Raw genomic sequence first — 17,867 nt, 5'->3', positions numbered from 1 at the left:
ACCCAGCTCCTCTGTAAGAGCAACCCATACTCTTAACCACTGAGTCATCCTTCCAGTTCTGTAATTGCTTTTTTTGAACCTAAGGTGTTGTGAATTACACAGCATGTAATTCATGTGATTACATATATTTTTAAAAAGGAATTTCTAATGTTTATAAGTACAAATGTGTGATCCCAATGTTGTTTTACTTTTGTATCATAAATAAATTTTGCCTTTATATTCATCCTTATTTTCTTTCTTTTGAGACAGGGCTGGTCTTGAACCCAGAGATCAGTCTGCCTCTGCCTCCCAAGTGCTGGGACTGACAGCGTGCACCAACACCGCCAGGTTTCATCTTTATTTTCTAAGCTAAGTTGCTAGAAATGGAATTGCTCAACTCATTGCCCTTCTCCTATCCTGTGCCCACAGTCTCACAGTGGCTGAGCATATCCTGTTCTATGCCCAGCTGAAAGGGAAGTCCTGGGAGGAGGCCCAGCTGGAGATGGAAGCCATGCTAGAAGACACTGGCCTCCACCACAAGAGAAACGAGGAGGCTCAGGACCTTTCAGGTGCTTGGTATTGCAAAGAGACAGGTCCTCATCTGGAGCATCCATTGCCTCCCTCCCGGTGCATCTCAGCAGAGGAGTGGGGTGGGGCCGTGGTTCTCAACCTGTGGGTCACAACCCTACATAACAGATATATTTACCTTGTAATTCTTTACAGTATCAAAATTACAGTTATGAAGTAGCAACGAAATAATTTTATGGCTGGGGGGGTCCCCAAAACATGAGGAACTGTATTAAGGGGTTGCAGCATTAGGAAGGTTGGGAACCACTGGGGCAGGGCCTTGTACCGGGGTGAGCTCCTGATACTTCTGTGAAGTTCAAGATACAGTCTTCAGATGAGCAGGTGCCAGGACACAAGGGTGGCCTTTCTGCATTGATGAAGCCCCAATGCCACTATGTCTTGGGACAGTGCAGGTATATCTAAGGTGGCAGTATCAAACTGCCCAATTTGAAGAGCTGCCACTTGCCACCAGTCCTGGGCTTTTCTCGTCCCCATGTGAAGGTTTCTGTGATAAGCCACCATCGTCTTCCTTCTGCCTCCAGGTGGCATGCAGAGGAAACTGTCTGTGGCCATTGCTTTTGTGGGAGATTCCAAGGTGGTGGTCCTGGACGAACCCACCTCTGGGGTGGACCCCTACTCCAGGCGCTCCATCTGGGACCTGCTCCTGAAATATCGATCTGGTGAATACCCCACGCTCAGCACCCCATGGTCTCATTGAGGTTCTTTCTGGAATCCCATTTTTCTCACACCTAGTAGTTTATAGCTAAGTACACTAACAGCCGTAACTGCACTCCCTTGAGACTGTTGGTGAAGTCCAAGTTCAAGTGAGAGCCTCCTGGCCTCCTGAGGTATTTACATAAACACAAACAGGGAGTCACTGGCTGAAATAGTCTAGAAGACGGGGCTGGAGTGGTACAGTGTTTACAAAGAATGCGCAAAATGCCAAATTCAACCCCAGGACCATATAAATCAGGCCTGGTAGTACATGCCTATAATCCCAGCACTCAGGAGGAAGAGGCAGGTAGGCCAGAAATTCGAGATCAGTCTCAGCTATGTGGCATGTTCAAAGCCCTGTCTCAATAAAACAGAAAGTTATTTCTACCTTTAGTCCTCCAATCTGGAAAAGTGGAATTGCCTTCTGGATAAAGGGACCTAAAAACACCCCAAGACAACCCTAGCTGTTGCATGAACCCCTGTTAAGAACAGGGGCCTGGATGTCTGGAACCGCAGAGACTGTGGCAGATGAAGATGTTTCAGACGGGCTCTTTACCCATCTATCCCAGAACCTTCCAGCGGATTCAGATCCAGAAGCCCCATCAGGCAGAGTTCAGAGAACCTGCACAAGCCACGGTGTGGTTCACCCGCACAGCCTGGAAAGCCCCCTCCTCTATTCTTACGATACTCTCCATGTCCCCCTCTGAAGGCTTTCAGGCTGAAATCCTCAGTTCCTCTCTTTAATAACAGTTCCCACTTAACGAGAGAGGGCTGTATTTGTTCTTTATAAAGCACAAGAGTGGCGTTTAACTATGTGAGGACAACAGATAGAAATCCATAGATGCTGGCGGTGACAACAGTGATGAGCCCCACACATACCTGAAACTCAGTGCAGAGATGTTGTACATGATGGTGCTTTAGGGATGCAGGATGCTAGGATGAATCAGCTGCTATAACATCATTACGCTTGCTGAAGAAGTAGCTACTTTGTATTTATTTATTAACTTCTAGTTCTGGGGACCACGTAACCTGGAGGTTGCTGTGTGTCCTCCCCAGGGCTTGTCTGGTGACAACCCCGATGACTTTCTCACAGGCAGAACAATCATCATGTCTACCCACCACATGGATGAGGCTGACCTCCTCGGCGACCGTATCGCCATCCTTTCCCAAGGAAGGCTCTACTGCTGTGGAACGCCGCTCTTCCTCAAGAACTGCTTTGGCACAGGCTTCTACTTGACCTTGGTTCGCAAGATGAAAAACATCCAGAACCAAAGAGGTGGCTGTGAGGTTCGTGTCTGCACAGGGAAGGGGCCCAGCTTGGATGGGAAGGGACAGGCAGTGTGGGGCTGCCGTTCTAGATATTCCTACCCACTGGGCCTTTAGCTGTCGGAATCAGTTTATTTCTGGGTCTATTTGCAGATTTCAGTAATCACGTTCTAACATGCCCTGCAGAGATGCCCCCAAACATGCACTCGGACACAACTATTTTTAAATAGCCAGAAATACTACACACCGGTGTCCCAAACTACACATGTAGTACGGTGTACCATGGGAATACCTTGCCCTTCAAGGTTAGACTGTTTTGTTTAAGCATCTCTCCTTCATCCCAACATTCATGTTCCCTAATGAAGTCTGAATTCCAGTAGTAAATGAGACCTAAGGAAAGACATCCTTGGGAGCTGTAATCAAATGATGTGGGGATAGGGAAGCCAGCAGAGGGCACTGAGCACGTCCTTAGGACCAGGGGGACTGGCAAGTCTGCTGTGTCACCCTGAGCAGGTGACTTTTATTCTTTACATGGAAAACGCAGCTGATGATGCTGGCTTCGGCCTTGTAGGGAGGGACAGAGAGGAGACAAATGAGATAAAGGGTTGTGAATGTTGCCTGGACTCCTTGAGAACAGGTGTCCCTCGTATTGGAATTGCCACAAGTGTTCTACTGATGTCTCATTTACACCTCCAGTGTAAGTGGCTGTAGTGGATTTTCCTGTCTCACATAGATTTCCACAGCCCGGTGTCCACAGGGGTTGGGAGGGGAGCAGAATGTCTCTAGTTGCCACATGAGCAGTGATAATCCAAAGGGATGCTTTGAGGTTCTCTCTCTCTCTCTCTCTCTCTCTCTCTCTCTCTCTCTCTCTCTGTCCCTGACTCACATGCCCTCTGGGATAAAAATCAAGCAGCTACACCCTCAAAACGCTCCGATGAATTAACAGATTGAACAGCGAAGAAGAAGAAAAGGTTGGCCCCGGTTGGTGATGAGAGACAGAACAGTGGTGACAGCAGCCGGCACCGAGAAGATGCTATCGCCGGGGTGAGGTGCACCTCGTCAGTCATCTCTGTCTCTCTGTTGTAGGGGGCCTGCAGCTGTACATCAAAGGCTTTCTCCACCAGGTGTCCAGCCCGAGTGGATGAGATAACCGAAGAACAAGTGTTGGATGGTAAGAGCTGGGCGGGCTGAACGTTGGTCCTGGTTCATGACCGTCTTCCACGTTCTTGGCTGTGCTCTGTGGCGATGCCCTCAAGCAAAGAGGACGCTTGGTGTACTGGAACCCCAATGTCGTGTGATTGCTTGTCTCTTTCTTGAGTCTGTTTCTCCTCCCAACATGATTCCTAACATGATTTTAAAGTTCTGCAGCCAAGAGCTCTCTCTTTAATAAGGAGTCCAGTGTTTGCTCACTTTCCTTCCCTACTCATATGAGGTCTTGGTCCTTGGCGCCCTCCTGCCCTCTAACAGAGCATGGGCACATCCACTCCTAGAAGTATGCCAAGGTACCCTCTGATTCTCTCTCCTTTTAGCACTTTATTTATTATTTTTATTTTATGTGTTTGACTGCCTGCATGTATGAAAGTGAACCATGTTGTATGTGCAGTGCCTGCAGAAGCTAGAAGAGGGCATTGGATCCTCTGAAACCAGAGTTACAGACAGTTGAGCCATCATGGGGGTGCCATGAACTGAGCCCACGGTCCCTGCAAGAGCAGCGAGTGCTCTTAACTGCGGAGCCATCGCTTGGTCCCTGCATGCCTCTTATAGGGAACTTTTGGGGAATCTGAGCTTGTCGGTGGAGCGGATGCATGACATCCTTGCACAGTATCACACATACCCAAGTTCCCAGTGAGCCTCCCTTCAATTTAAGGGTATATTATCTCTCAGAGGTCTCTCCCCATCTGCAGAGAGGTACAGTAAATAGGCTCACTGTACGTGCAGTTGTTCCCCCCGTCAGGTCTAAGCTCAGGATCCCAAGAGCTTCCCAGCAACTCTTTCCATTCTCAGCGACTGCCCGCCTTCACGCCTCTCATGAGGATGACTTTGCAAGCCGAGTGCCCCAGACCCTAAAACCCAGTGTAAAAGCAAAACTAAACGTAGGCACTGACCTTGCTTTATGAACAGAGGCAAGTGTGTGCTTATCAGAGACCAAGCTTCCAATTTAACACACCCCCAAACATTAAGAATTTCCTAAGTGAAGTCTGGCGGAGCAGGAACGCTTGACAATATTGATGTGCTGTGCTTAAAGCCTGGGCTAGGGGGAAAGCCAGATGCATTGGCATGCGCCTTTGATCCCAGCACAGGCGGAAGTAGGCAGATCTCTGTGAGTTCTAGGCCAGCCTGATCTAAATACAGAGTTTAGGACATCCAGGGTGACTTAGTGAGACAACAAAAACCTGAGAGGCAATGTTTGGGGTCCCATCACTGGGATTTGCTCCCCTACTTGGCGTGCCGGCAAAGCCTGTGCCAGACAGAAGCATTTCTTCGGCATTGCATCTCGCGGTGGGCATCCCCTGTGCTGCTGAAAAATCTCTCCTTGGAATCTTGGTCCAGACATTGATGCTTTCTTTAAACAAATCCATATTAACATGTTTAGTTGTTACAGTCCCTCAAAACCAAGTTGGAGTGTGTGTGTCTGTGGCTGGCATGATGTTTAAAGTATGGCTCTATGTCCGTGAAAAGACTTTCTTTGTATAGCATGGTATGCTGTAATGGTGGCAAGTGCAGTGGGTGGGGGTGCCCCCAATTAGGGAGGAGCGATCCCTTAATCCTCTTGGCTGGCTTTTGACTCACCCCCTCCCCGCGCTCCACATACCACACACACACACACACACTCACAGACCTCCCTGCCAGATGGAGCCTTCTGAGAGGCTGACACACACACACATCTAAGACACAGTCCCTGGGAATCCAGTGACTGGGTCTCACTTCCTTCCTGCGAGAACAATGAGCGTGACCCCTCCAAGTTTACTGGGGCAGAGCTATTTCCTCCAGTAAAGAACTCCCCGGTCCCAGTATGAGCTCATCCAGGACCGAAGACAATCACACTGCTTGCAGGTGTGACACACAAGCCTTTCATTCTGGCTCAGCACAGGATCTTAATGGCGAGCTGTGAAATATTCTGACCACGTCATTTAAAAAAAAAAAAAAAAAAAGGTGAGACTTTCCTAGGTGATGCTGACCCTTTAAGAAAACTGGCTTAAATATCAACACTCAATGGGATTAGAGTATCACGTACCTATCACCCCAGCACTCAGGATTATGAGTTCAAGGCCAGTCTGAATTACAAAGCAAGACCCACTTTTTTTTTTTTTTTTTTTTAAATATCAAGTTAGGCTTTCAATTTCAAAGTAGTCTGTGCTTGTCCATAAAATCCAGCTTTGGCTGTTCAGAGTTATCATGCTACCATTGCTGCCCGCTCCCGATGCCATCCTCATCCTCTCCAGGGCTTCTCAACCTCCTTCTGCGGTCACTGGTTAGTGAATCTTGTCCTGTTTGAGAGGACAGGTACAACCCAAGGGAAAATGGAGTGGTCCTCCAAGAAACAGACCAGGCATGGGTGTGATTTAGGAAGGGAACTAGACACTCTCTAGGCGAGTGTCTTGGATAAGTCCCCTACAGCTTGCTTGGGCTAGACCATGAGAAAGAAAACAACCCTGATTTAACTCCTAACTTTCCAATGAATGAGAATAAGCGGTAATGATGATGGGCTTTTGTCCCTGGGCTGATGTTCAGGAATGCAACAGCAGCTAAGTGCCAGCCAGCCTGTGCCAGGCACCACCCCAAGCACCGTGCGTACATTAACTCCCCATCCCCACAGTCTTGAAGTGGGCCCAGTTATTTTCCCCTTTCACCGATGAGGAACCAGGGAGTTTAGCATTCCTTGAAGCAATAGCACCTTTGACTGAACAATGGAGGACACGCCCTCCCTCAGGATGTACAGCTAGCCACCTGGAAGACCTTTGTCCCAGAGTCGACTAAGCCGAAAATAGACTCACTGATTGTCAAGTCTAAAAGAAATGTCATGACACTAAGAGCCAAGTGTGCGGTTTATGCCTCTAACCCCAGTACTCAGGAAGGCCAGCCTGTACCAAGCTAAATTACAGGCTAAGGTGGGCTGTCCTCAAATTCAAAGATATCTACCTGGCTCTGTCTCCAGACTGCTGGGATTAAAGATGTGTGCCACACCACCCGGCTAAAGATGATATATTTGTACCTATCTATAATCCATCATTTGAGGATAGAGGTGGCAGGAGTTCAAGATCAGATTTAATTACATAAAGGATTTGAGGCCAGTCTGTGATGTGTGAGACCCTCTTTCAACACACACACACACAAACACACACACGAGAGAGAGAGAGAGAGAGACAGACAGACAGACAGACAGAGAGACAGAGAGACAGAGAGAGAGAGAGAGAGACAGACAGAGAGAGGGAGACAGAAAGAGAGAAAAGTGTGGGGAAGAGGGAGAGAGGCAGGGGGTGGTGGCAGCTACTTACCCCTTTCTCAAATAAGAGGGGGAGAGGGAGTGGGAGAGGCAGGGGTGAAACAGACTAAGAGGCCCAGGCAATCACAGTCTTTCAGGTTCTAGAAAGGTTGTGTGGAATTGATATCAGTCCTTCTTCTTGTCCTAGGGGATGTGAAGGAGCTGATGGATTTGGTGTACCACCATGTCCCAGAGGCAAAGCTGGTGGAATGCATTGGTCAAGAACTGATCTTCCTCCTTCCAAACAAGGATTTCAAGCAGAGAGCATATGCCAGCCTCTTCCGAGAGCTGGAGGAGACGCTGTCTGACCTGGGGCTCAGTAGCTTTGGAATTTCTGACACTCCCCTGGAAGAGGTAAGACCGAGAGGGGTCGCAGTTAGTCTCAGCTAGCTCCAGAAGAGGCAGCTCTTGCAAAAGTCTAACACTAAAGCAAAATCCTACCAAAGCAAAAGGCCAGTATTTCCCACCCAGTGTGCACCCGTCTCCATCTTTAGCCGGCTTCCTCTTACCTCAGTCCCCATGCGTGCATACTTCTGCAGCTCTGGTCACCATGTGCCTACACTTTTCATCCATAGACCATGTTCTTAAGGCAGTTAACGTGTATTTCTTCCCCTGGTGTAACAGTGCCCAACAAAACGGAGGTTTAGATTCTCCCAAAAGTAGGAATTGCCTGAACCAAATTCTCTCTTCTCGTTTCAACAGATTTTTCTGAAAGTCACGGAGGACTCCGACTCCAGCTCTATGTTTGCAGGTATGGGGCTGGACCCTGCGACCTGTTCCATGTTTCTCCAGACTTGGTCTTGAAAAATCTACAGGAAGAGTAACAAAGCAGCCATTCCTTTCTTTCTAGTGCCAGAGCCCCGAGTAATGCATGTTGTGTTCTTTGTGCCACTGGATGACAGACAGGAATGAGAAACTGGATTTAGCTGGGTAGGGACATTCTGGATGAATCGGGAGTCTTACCACTGTCAGATTGGTAGATTTCCCCCTTCAAATGTCACCTCTGGTCTCTTTTTTTTTTTCCTGCTGTATCACCATCTCCTCTCCTCTCCACCAGCCTTCTGGTCCACTCTTGTCTGCGGGAGTGACAGCTTCCAGAGAGTCCTTAGAGATAATGCCGACAGCTAGTATAACCCAGATGCCTGCTGCTGTCTCCTGGCCCCTTTGAGATCAAGATAAAAACTCTCAAACTCTCAGTTAGGAACCTGTGGGCTCTGAAATGGCGGGCACCAAAATTCCTGTGAATTCTGGCCTTCCCGCTTCTGTATGTGTTAGCCTGGGTCCTTTGCTTGTTTCTTCATGGCCACACGAAGCATTATGAGTGTTGCGTACTTACTTCAGAGCGAATGGAAGTATCAGGACGGTAACTTGTCTCCATAGCACAAATCACTTCTGATAGAGTAAGAGGCTTATTCCCACTCTGCTGAAATAGACCCAGTGGGCCCTCTCTCCTGCTCAGAGGCAAAGATGGTCGCATTTCTCTCTTGCTGTCTTGGGTCCCTAGTCCCCTCCTCCTGCCCAGTATGGCACCTTGCAATGTCTTCGGCACCTTGCAATGTCTTCCTATGTAGTATTTCCTTCCTGTGGCATTTCTGCTACTTCTCCCACCTCCTAGGATAGTGTGTATCTCACCCAGCTTCTAGGGGACCAGACGTATCAGTCGGGCCTAGAATTGCCAATGACCACGTATACGGGTCCATGTGCACTCCCGCTTACCCATATAGGTCATGTGGTGGATCACTGAGGCCATCATCCTTACAGAAGGGGAAAGGATGAGATCTCTTCAGGGAGCCCAGATTCCTTTTCAAGTTTTTTGCAGAGAGCAATTGAATTTTCTCTCTATTCCTTCAAAGCCAGAGATTCATATTAACCGAGACAAGAATGAAAGCACGTGAAATTAGACCACAAGTTTGTGCTAGAATTAAAAGCTAGGGACCTGTACGCTCCTTTTTAGTAATTAGCCTGTCCGAATAATACAGTCAGACATTGAAGACTGGTCAGCAGGGGCATAGCGGTGGGCATTTCAGAGGCAGTCGAGGGTAGGTTGTTCAGAGTTGAACCATAGAGTGCTGTAGACAACCATCAAACCTGAGCACCATCATTTGATACCTAAGTGACTTTGGGCAAGGTACTGAGTCTCTTCATAAGTCAGTTTCCTCATGTGGAGAATGAAAATAATAATAATAATAAATACTAGTTTTTTGTTTGTTTTTGTTTTGGGTTTTTTTTTCTTTTTGGTTTTTGGTTTTTCAAGACAGGGTTTCTCTGTAGCTTTAGAGTCTGTCCTGAAACTAGGTCTTGTAGACCAGGCTGGCCTTGAACTCACAGAGATCCACCTGCCTCTGCCTCCCAAGTGCTGGGATTAAAGGTGTGAGTCACCACCGCCCAGCTTACTTTTTAAAGTCATTGAGAGACTTAAATAAATACATGCCAAGTCTACACAGCTTGTGATCTGTGTTCAAGATTTAGCGAGCCCCTCACGGCAACACTTCCAAATCCTCTTGATTCATACCGGCATGGCTATCTATACTTGAAAAAGTACCTGATAGCATTGTGATACTTAATAGCACGATAACCTTATGAGGCAGATAGGACAGGGAGGGACCTGGCCCATCTGGGGAAACCTGAGTTCACTGAGCCCGGCATACAGCCTAAAGCCACACGGGCTAATGGATCTTATTCTCCTGGCTCTGAGCCTCCATTCCACAACCTCCCTGCCTCCCACAGTACAGAGGACCAAATACAGATGGGCTAGAAGTGAGGCTTGACCCCTAACAACGACAGAAATATTATTAACCTCCTTGTCCTGTAGTTTTCTAAATAAAGAGTAACTGATGTTGCAGCAGGGGGAAACGTATATAATAATCTTCTATGTTTGTATTTTTCAAATTCTTGATCCCTTAGGTAGCTCGCAGCAAAAAAGAGAACACGTCGATCTCCAGCAGCTTTGTTCTGTTCCCACTGAGAAAGTCAGGCGACCTGCCCAGGGCTCTCACACCTGCTCCCCAGGACAAATGGATCCTTCCAAGGGCCAGTCTTCCCCCAAATCAGAGGAACAGGGTGCCCCATTCAACACAGGCGCTCGGCTGATTGCTCAACACGTGCAAGCACTGCTAATCAAGCGGTTCCACCATGCTGTCCGCAGCCACAAAGACTTTCTGGCTCAGGTACCACGGTGGCCAGCTTGGGCTTGACTCAGCTCCCACCCCCACCCCCACACCCGGCTCTGTTGGACTGGTCCCACTTTTCCGTCTACTTGGGAACATCTGTGGGAATGGGTTCAACCACTTCCCAGAACTCTTTCTTCAGCTCCTATTGGCTCTACTCCTCCCTTGCCAAACCTTTATTTTGACGCTGGGTTTTGCAAACCTTCTTGAAAGGTTTGGGCCTCATTTAGAGTAAAAAATAGGATAGCACCACATTTGTCCATATTGTTTCCATTCTCATAACGAAAGGTAAAGTTATGTATTTCATTAATTTCTCTAATGAATTCATTCGCTTTTCAAAGCCATTGTCCTATTTTGAGACAGGGCCTCATGTACTCCAGGCTGGCCTCAAACTTGTAGCTAAGAATGACCTGGAACGTCTGGTCCTCTTGCCTCCATCTCCTGAGTGTTGGGATTAAAGCCATGTGCCAATAAGCTCGATATTATACGATGCTACAGATTGAACTCAGGTCTTCATGCATGCCGGGCAAACACTCTACACCAGCTCAGCTATGTGCCCAACCCCCTTTCTATGTTTTTCATTAAAAAAAAAAAGAACTCTGGTTCAAGGAGAAGCAAGTAACGTGATTGTTCTTTAAGTATCCCTTCAGGCTCTGGCTGATCATGGCAGACATTCAGATCCTTCTGTGACTGCAGGAACATTCCTCTTCCTTCTACACCTTCTACATATACTACCTTTTATACTTGCCTGTAGCATTCCCCCAGAGGCCTGTCCTTCACTACCAGCATGGGATTGTGAAATGGGAATAAAGGCTTAGAAGAATGTGCATGCCCCATGTGTGCACGGTATGGGTACACACGCGCACCTTGAATGCCTTCCTGTGCGTGCATGTCATCTCGCACTTCAGCCCGTGCCTCTCTGGCTACTCTCCTACAGATGGTTCTTCCTGCCACTTTCGTGTTTTTGGCTCTGATACTCTCCATTGTTGTGCCTCCGTTTGGTGACTTTCCAGCTTTGACCCTTCACCCCTGGATGTACGGGCATCAATATACCTTCTTCAGGTATGTAGGTTCATCCCGGCGGGGCACCATTATCCTCCGATATGTGATATTCCGGGACCACGTGCTTGCTACAAGGGTCTTGACCTTCCCACTTCCCTGGAATGACTAAGGTCAAAGGAGTCCTGGGATTGTTCTTAGAAGGGAAGCTAATGTAGTGGTCACTGCTTAGCAATGTGGTACTCAGTGGAAGGCCCATAAGGAAAGAGGATATGAAACTTGGAAAAGGGCATCAAAGTTCCTTTTTTTTGTTTGTTTTTTTGTTTTTTTTTGTTTTTTGAGGCATAGATAATCAACCATCAGAGCTCTATAGGTGTGTATGGTAGGGCACTCCACTTCCAGGAGCCCCACAACCATTCCAAGTCAGGCGGGGTTCGGGGTCTCACATACATGCGCGTTATGGAATTTAGTAAACACTTCTATCTGCATGTTAGTGATCATTGTCCTTTTGTCCTAGTCTATTACGTGAGCATCTCTCTCTTTCTCTCTCTCTCTCTCTCTCTCTCTCTCTCTCTCTCTCTCTCTCTCTCTCTAGCATGGATGAGCCCAGCAATGAACATCTCACAGTGCTGGCAGATGTCCTCCTGAACAAGCCGGGCTTTGGCAACCGTTGTCTAAAGAAAGACTGGCTTCTGTAAGTCCTGCACTAACACGGGAGACCCCCAACCCAGCCTGGAAGCGCTGGGAAAGACCCCTCGATCCTGCCCTATTATATGGGTCCCATCCATGTCTCTAAGCAGCGCTTTACCCAGTTTCTTCTTCTTCTTTTTTTAAAAAATTACTTATTTATTTATTTAATGTACATTAGTGTTTTGCCATGAGTGTTGGGTCTCCTGGAACTAGAATTACAGACAGTTGTGAGTTGCCATGTAGGTGCTGGGTATTGAACCCAGGTCCTCTGGAAGAGCAGGCAGTGCTCTTAACCACTGAGCCATCTCTCCAGCCCCCCCCCCCACCAGCTTCTTCTTTAAGCAGAACTTGTACTAGAAGGCCCCATCATCGACAGCTCTGTGTCTCCATCTAGAAATTTTCTACACTCTGTATCTATGGATGGAAGAAGGCAAAGGATATGTTGTTGTGTAACTGAACCTGGAATGACATGAATTATTTCTATGGCCAGCTCTCACTCATGGTTGTAACTATAGAAAACAGAGTTGTAGAACACAGTTGAAATGCACCAGGTATTTTTAGAGTTCAGCGTAGTTGTAGCATCTTCTCTCATCCAGTCTTCCCCAAAGCTATTGCTTAAGAGAAAAACAGGCACATTTCAGATTCTTCTGTTATTTTTCTCATCTCTCAACAGCAAAAACTGCCAGACAGAAACAAAATTAAACAAACAAAAAAAACCCAAACAAACAACCAAACAACCCCCCCCACCGAAAAAAAAACAGAGAGTCCGCAAACTAGATGGTTATTCTCTAGTCCACACTTTGTCACGAGCAGGACCCCAGTTCTGATATTCCTTAAGCAGACTCTAACCCCCAGGAGGGAAATTTCCTGACTCTGAGGAAGAGAAAAGCAGAGAAGAAGAGAGCCAGTAATGATTCCTCTTTTCTAGGGATTTAAAAGAAATACATCAGCAGTGGGGCTGACTGGGGAATATTTTCTCATTTTTCCATAAGGGAGTACCCCTGTGGCAATTCAACCTCCTGGAAGACCCCTTCCGTGTCCCCAAACATCACTCACCTGTTCCAGAAGCAGAAGTGGACAGAGGCCTACCCCTCCCCCTCCTGCACGTGCAGCACCAGGGAGAAGCTCACCATGCTGCCCGAGTGCCCCGAGGGTGCTGGAGGGCTCCCACCCCCACAGGTACCGGCCCTTTTAACAGCTGCATACTATTCCTGTGTGCCGGTTGATTTGAAATCATTTCCCGTGGTTGATCATTTAGATTCCAAATGTTTTTCTCCACTCTACATAATGTCGTGCTGCTGTGTATTCAAGTGTTACTATGTTTACATACTGATTAGCAGTTTTAATGAAGTCCACTAGGGGGCCGAGGGTGGAACTCAGCGGTAGGCTGTCTAGCGTGCTGTAAGGCCCTGGGTTTGATATTCATTACAAGAAAGGAAGGAGGAGGCAGGGATAATCTGTGTGCCTATGCACTATGTATTTAACATCCATACGCACACACCCGGCAACTTATCTTTTGCAAGACTCTCAGCCTTGTCTAGAGCTGTGTGCTTTAGACCCCAGCAAGCCCTCCTGGAGGTTTTCAGAGGTTTCCTTCCAGGGCAGGAGAGCCCCACCTTTTCTCTGGTTGGTAACAGCCTGCCAGGTGGCTTGTACAGATGATCTCTCATTATTTCTCAATGAATGGATGATTCCCAAAGAGGCAGGCTGTTGCAGGAGCAGGGATCAGGCACGGGAGTCGGGGAGGCATGGTCTGGTCTCTCGGCCGTCTGAGCCGTCTTCATTGTCTCTTCTGGGGGCTGAGGAGAACTCCACTTAGCTTACAGCATTTGAGGGATTTACAGAAACATGTGAGTAACAAACTATTTAGGATTACCGTCGGCTCAAGGGATGGCAACCCTGACCTAATGGTGGCTAAAGCGAGATACAGCTTGTCTCTTGCCTGTGCAAAAGACAGCATGGATGGTCTACCGTGTTCTTTTCTGTTGTTCCTCAGAGCTGCCCAGACCCCTGGCTCTCCAATCAGAGTGCTAGAAAAACTATTTTGTTAGGCCACTGGGTAGATGAGATTAAGAAAAAGATACAACGCACGTTTTAAGTGTGTGCACGGAAGACCTCTAGAGGCTACTGCAGAGCCCCTCCACTTCCCTGTCACCGGATGGGACCCAGCATTGAGAGAGACCAGGGACTGTCACTTTAATTCTGCACAACCTGTGCCCATGGGAAAAGCCACAACAATAGCAGCAGGAAGAAGACGTAACGGGACAAATAAGTGTGTTGTGTGTTACTGTCGCGTCTGTCACGGCTGCTGGCTCACAACTGGCCCAGTGTCAATCTTTTTCTTTTATAAAATTCTAAAGCATATGCCTTTATATTTCTCAAGCAGTATATTCTCTCTTCGGGCGACATCGATACTGCGGCATTGCAGGTATCCTTGGCTCCCTAAGATCTGGGCTGGGAAAAGAAAAGTCAAGCCTTGCTACACAGGAGTTCATTTCCTAACTGAGTGAGAGGCTGCCTGTCTAACTTAGAAACTTACCTTCAGTGTAGCATGGCCCTCCGCCCTTGGGGAGACATTCAAAGTCCTAGAGGAATCAGAGCAGGTCTGAACTTTAGTTTACCCAAGTGTCCTCGTTAGCACTCACATCTCCTTAGGAGCAGAACTGAATGTCACACCTCTATAGCCCCCATCTCCTACACACAAGTACATGCCTGCACATGTATGTACACATACATGTACATGCATTCACATCCACTCACCCTCACTTTGCACCTTCCCGTTCAACAAGGAATAAGAGCAGAAGGAGGGCCCTGGTTCAGAGGCAGCGAAGAGAAGGGGGGCGTAGCAGTGTCTGGAACATCAGGGCAGCAGCTGCCACGCCCTGAAGCAAGCCTTCCTGCTCTAACCTTGTTCTGATAGTGGCGGGCCTTGAGGTGGGAGAGCCCCATCCCTGACTTCTGCTCTACACAGAGATAGAGTAGGAACTTTGTCGTTGACAGAAGTCTTAGAAAACGTTTGTCACAACCTTGCCTCAGGCATCAGCGCTTGTCCCAGCCTGCGACCAGGGTTGTTTGGTTAGGTACTGGGGTCAGTTCGAGGAACAGGTGACAGACAGCAGGGGAGTCAGACACAGGGGATCCTAGACCAGCCGCACGCAAGCTGGCCCACTTTTCCTAACCTCCCTTTCTCCATAGTAAAGTTCTCTCTTGTGAGAGCAGTGGGGTGGGGTCGTGTGTACAGGACATTTACCACGGTCCCGTCACACTGTCTGTCACACTGTCCCTGCCAGGGGCTCCTGCTTCACCTAGCAGGGATGGTGGAAAATGAACTAACGGAGGAATCAGGTAGGGGAAGGGAGGGATCTGGAAAACATGAAAAATACATGCGTTTTGCTGGTGGGTTACTGCCACCTTGAATCCCGTCAGCCACTGCTGTGTGGCAATCTAGACCTATGACACCAACTGATCCTGGAAACTCAGCACTGTGTGACATTGCCCCCTGGTGGCCAAGGTCTAGCACCTTTGAGTTCCTCTAAATCTCTTGACCATCCACTCCTAGATATATTTTGAAAGTGATTTCTAAACTATAAAGTACTATTCAAATTATTTAATTTGCATTCCCAATATATTATCGGACAACTTCATGCCGGGTACTGGGGATGGGAAAGCCAACAAACCAGAGAAGACCTCTGCTTTCCCAGAGCGCTGCTGTACATGGGAAGGCGTAGTGGCAGGGAGTGGATTCAGGCAGAGGCATGTTTCCTGTGGGATGAGTGCAGTGAAGGTACACGAAGTGACTGGTGGATGCTTTTCATCTATAAAATCAGTCTGACAGGGAGTGGAGAGCGGAGTGCAGAAACCCAAGGGCAGCGCCACGAAAACAGTATGGACGTTTCTGACGAGGCGTAGGCGAGGTCTGAGTGGTGGTTTAGATTGGGGTGGCAGGCTCAGAGTGGGAGACACAGAGCCATCGGAGATTTGCTCTGTAGTTAAGTCATGGATGGAGAGAGAAAAGCGGGGTGGGAATCAAGGATGACTCCCACATCACCGACGTAGCAACTGGAACGCTGTCAGGGTCGCGGTCAGGGGACCCAGCATCTGAGTCCATAATAACTTTTGGAGAACAGCGGTTCCATGAACCCTAATGTCTCAATGCCGAAATCTTGACTGTCTCTTCACTCCAGAGGACCCAGCGCAGCACGGAAGTCCTACAAGACCTCACGAGCAGGAACGTCTCCGATTACTTGGTGAAAACGTATCCTGCTCTCATAAGAAGCAGGTAGGCGATCCCGTCCCTGTTGTCATCCTGGCTGCCTGTCGACAACATCAACCACGGCAGAAAGTCAGTTCCCCACCATTAACTGGGCGGGGGGCGGGGGGAGACAGCAGAATGTTAGGGCCACAGACGGCAGAAAAGGTAACTGAGATATATACACATAAGGGGCATCTTGAGGTCAGTTTTCTTGTCTGTTTTTTTTCTGCTGTTCAAGATGAGCAGCAGCAGGCATTTATCTCAGGCACTATTGCAAGGGTCCAAAAAATATATTCGATAATGAAACCTTATCTCTTAAGGAGTCACGAAAGAGAGACAGTTTGTAGGATGTGGGGGGACAAGTGGGGGAAGTTGGGGAGCGAAAGTGGAGGAAGAGTGAAGGAGAAACAAAAGGAGACTGAGAAGGGAAAGGCAGGGACAGAGTCTGGGTACAAGCCCAGGTCATGTGCTCTGGCCGGGGGGGGGGGGGGGCGCTGTTGTTGCCACACTCATTATCACCTGTTACCGCCACCCTCGACCACATCCGCAGACACTTTGATGCCTGCGTCTCTCGGCTCTGTGGCTCTCCTTATCAAGCCGGGATGGCGACGGAAGGCCTTTAGCAGCCTGACAAAAGCATTCTGCCAGAAAGGCCTTTAAGGAAGTGTGAGCCAGTCTCCAGGTGCTCTATGGCTTTTAAGTGACGCATGCTGCCTAATTTTTAACAGTACTTACGGCGGCCTTCCATCGTAGAGTCCGAATAAATGATGAATAGACCTAACAGACTGGAGTGCACTGCAGATGGCAGAACGGCTGCTGGGAGGGCAGGGCCAGCCTGGCAGTGAGGACAAGAGCACCGCCCAATCCAAAACCAGAATGGAGGGTGAGCTTGTCCATTAATCCAATAGACAAAAACCACCCTAAACCTGACTCAATAGCATATTTGCATCATGGAATTTTTGAATGTTACTTGATGGCTGGTGACAGCGACAGTTCAGGGTCCGCTTGAGCTCTAGGGACTAGAGTTCCCTCATCATGTTATCTTACCTCCAAATGCCCCCAAAAGTCTGTCTTAACCGAATGCGGAGGAGTAAGTCAGAACGTCTCCCAAGGATACAGGTGATTATTAGAATTTCTTAGACTCTGTAAAAGAGGGAGGGCTTCCAGCTTCACTTCATGATTGTTGCCATGTTTTCTAGGTCTAGCCTGGGGTCACTGGTCCAGCATGAGGCCTGTCTAAAGGGCTAGACAAAAAGTCCAGTGTGCAGGGGACAACTGGGAGAGCCAGAGTTGGAACGTAGTAGTCCTTTCTCTGTGTGCAGATTCTCCTGGTGAATACTACATTGCTTAGATATCAGGAAATGCAGAAACACCCCCAGGACTGAGACACCCCAAAGACTAGGAAGAAAAGCTAACACAACTGCTATCCTGGTGGTATTTATTGCATGCTTTTTTTTTTTGGTGGTATTTATTGCATGCTTTTATTTTGGTGGTATTTATTGCATGCTTTTATTTTGACTTCCAGCTTAAAGAGCAAATTCTGGGTCAATGAACAGAGGTAAGAAACTCCTGGGGCAGGGGCGATTGAAATAGTTAATTTATAGACGTGTTATATTAATATATAACAATGGTTAGATCATTAAAATAGTTCGTGCCAAGGCAAAGGTAATGATTTCGCGCACTATGCCGCAGTCTTACTATTTTGTTTTTAAGCATTAAACATACCAGGGCAGTGCTGACTGAGGCTGGG

General features: G+C 48.0%; 1 protein-coding gene across 1 annotated transcript in view; it reads left to right on the top strand.

The window, feature by feature from the left end:
• The window catches only part of Abca4 (ATP binding cassette subfamily A member 4), a 129,250-nt gene that overhangs the window by 80,235 nt on the left and 31,148 nt on the right, over positions 1-17,867 (top strand). The window contains exons 27-38 of the mRNA XM_048456647.3: positions 409-548; positions 1,089-1,226; positions 2,354-2,547; positions 3,613-3,697; positions 7,158-7,363; positions 7,712-7,760; positions 9,914-10,176; positions 11,114-11,238; positions 11,771-11,869; positions 12,858-13,044; positions 16,050-16,144; positions 17,643-17,675. Of these exons, the coding sequence (XP_048312604.3) occupies positions 409-548; positions 1,089-1,226; positions 2,354-2,547; positions 3,613-3,697; positions 7,158-7,363; positions 7,712-7,760; positions 9,914-10,176; positions 11,114-11,238; positions 11,771-11,869; positions 12,858-13,044; positions 16,050-16,144; positions 17,643-17,675 (1,614 nt within the window). The remainder of the gene's footprint in view (positions 1-408; positions 549-1,088; positions 1,227-2,353; positions 2,548-3,612; positions 3,698-7,157; positions 7,364-7,711; positions 7,761-9,913; positions 10,177-11,113; positions 11,239-11,770; positions 11,870-12,857; positions 13,045-16,049; positions 16,145-17,642; positions 17,676-17,867) is intronic.

This window comes from Myodes glareolus, chromosome 17 (genome assembly GCF_982192425.1).
Source record: "Myodes glareolus chromosome 17, mMyoGla1.1, whole genome shotgun sequence".
Taxonomy (NCBI): Eukaryota; Metazoa; Chordata; class Mammalia; order Rodentia; family Cricetidae; genus Myodes; species Myodes glareolus.
This window is presented reverse-complemented; position numbering and strand designations above follow the sequence as displayed.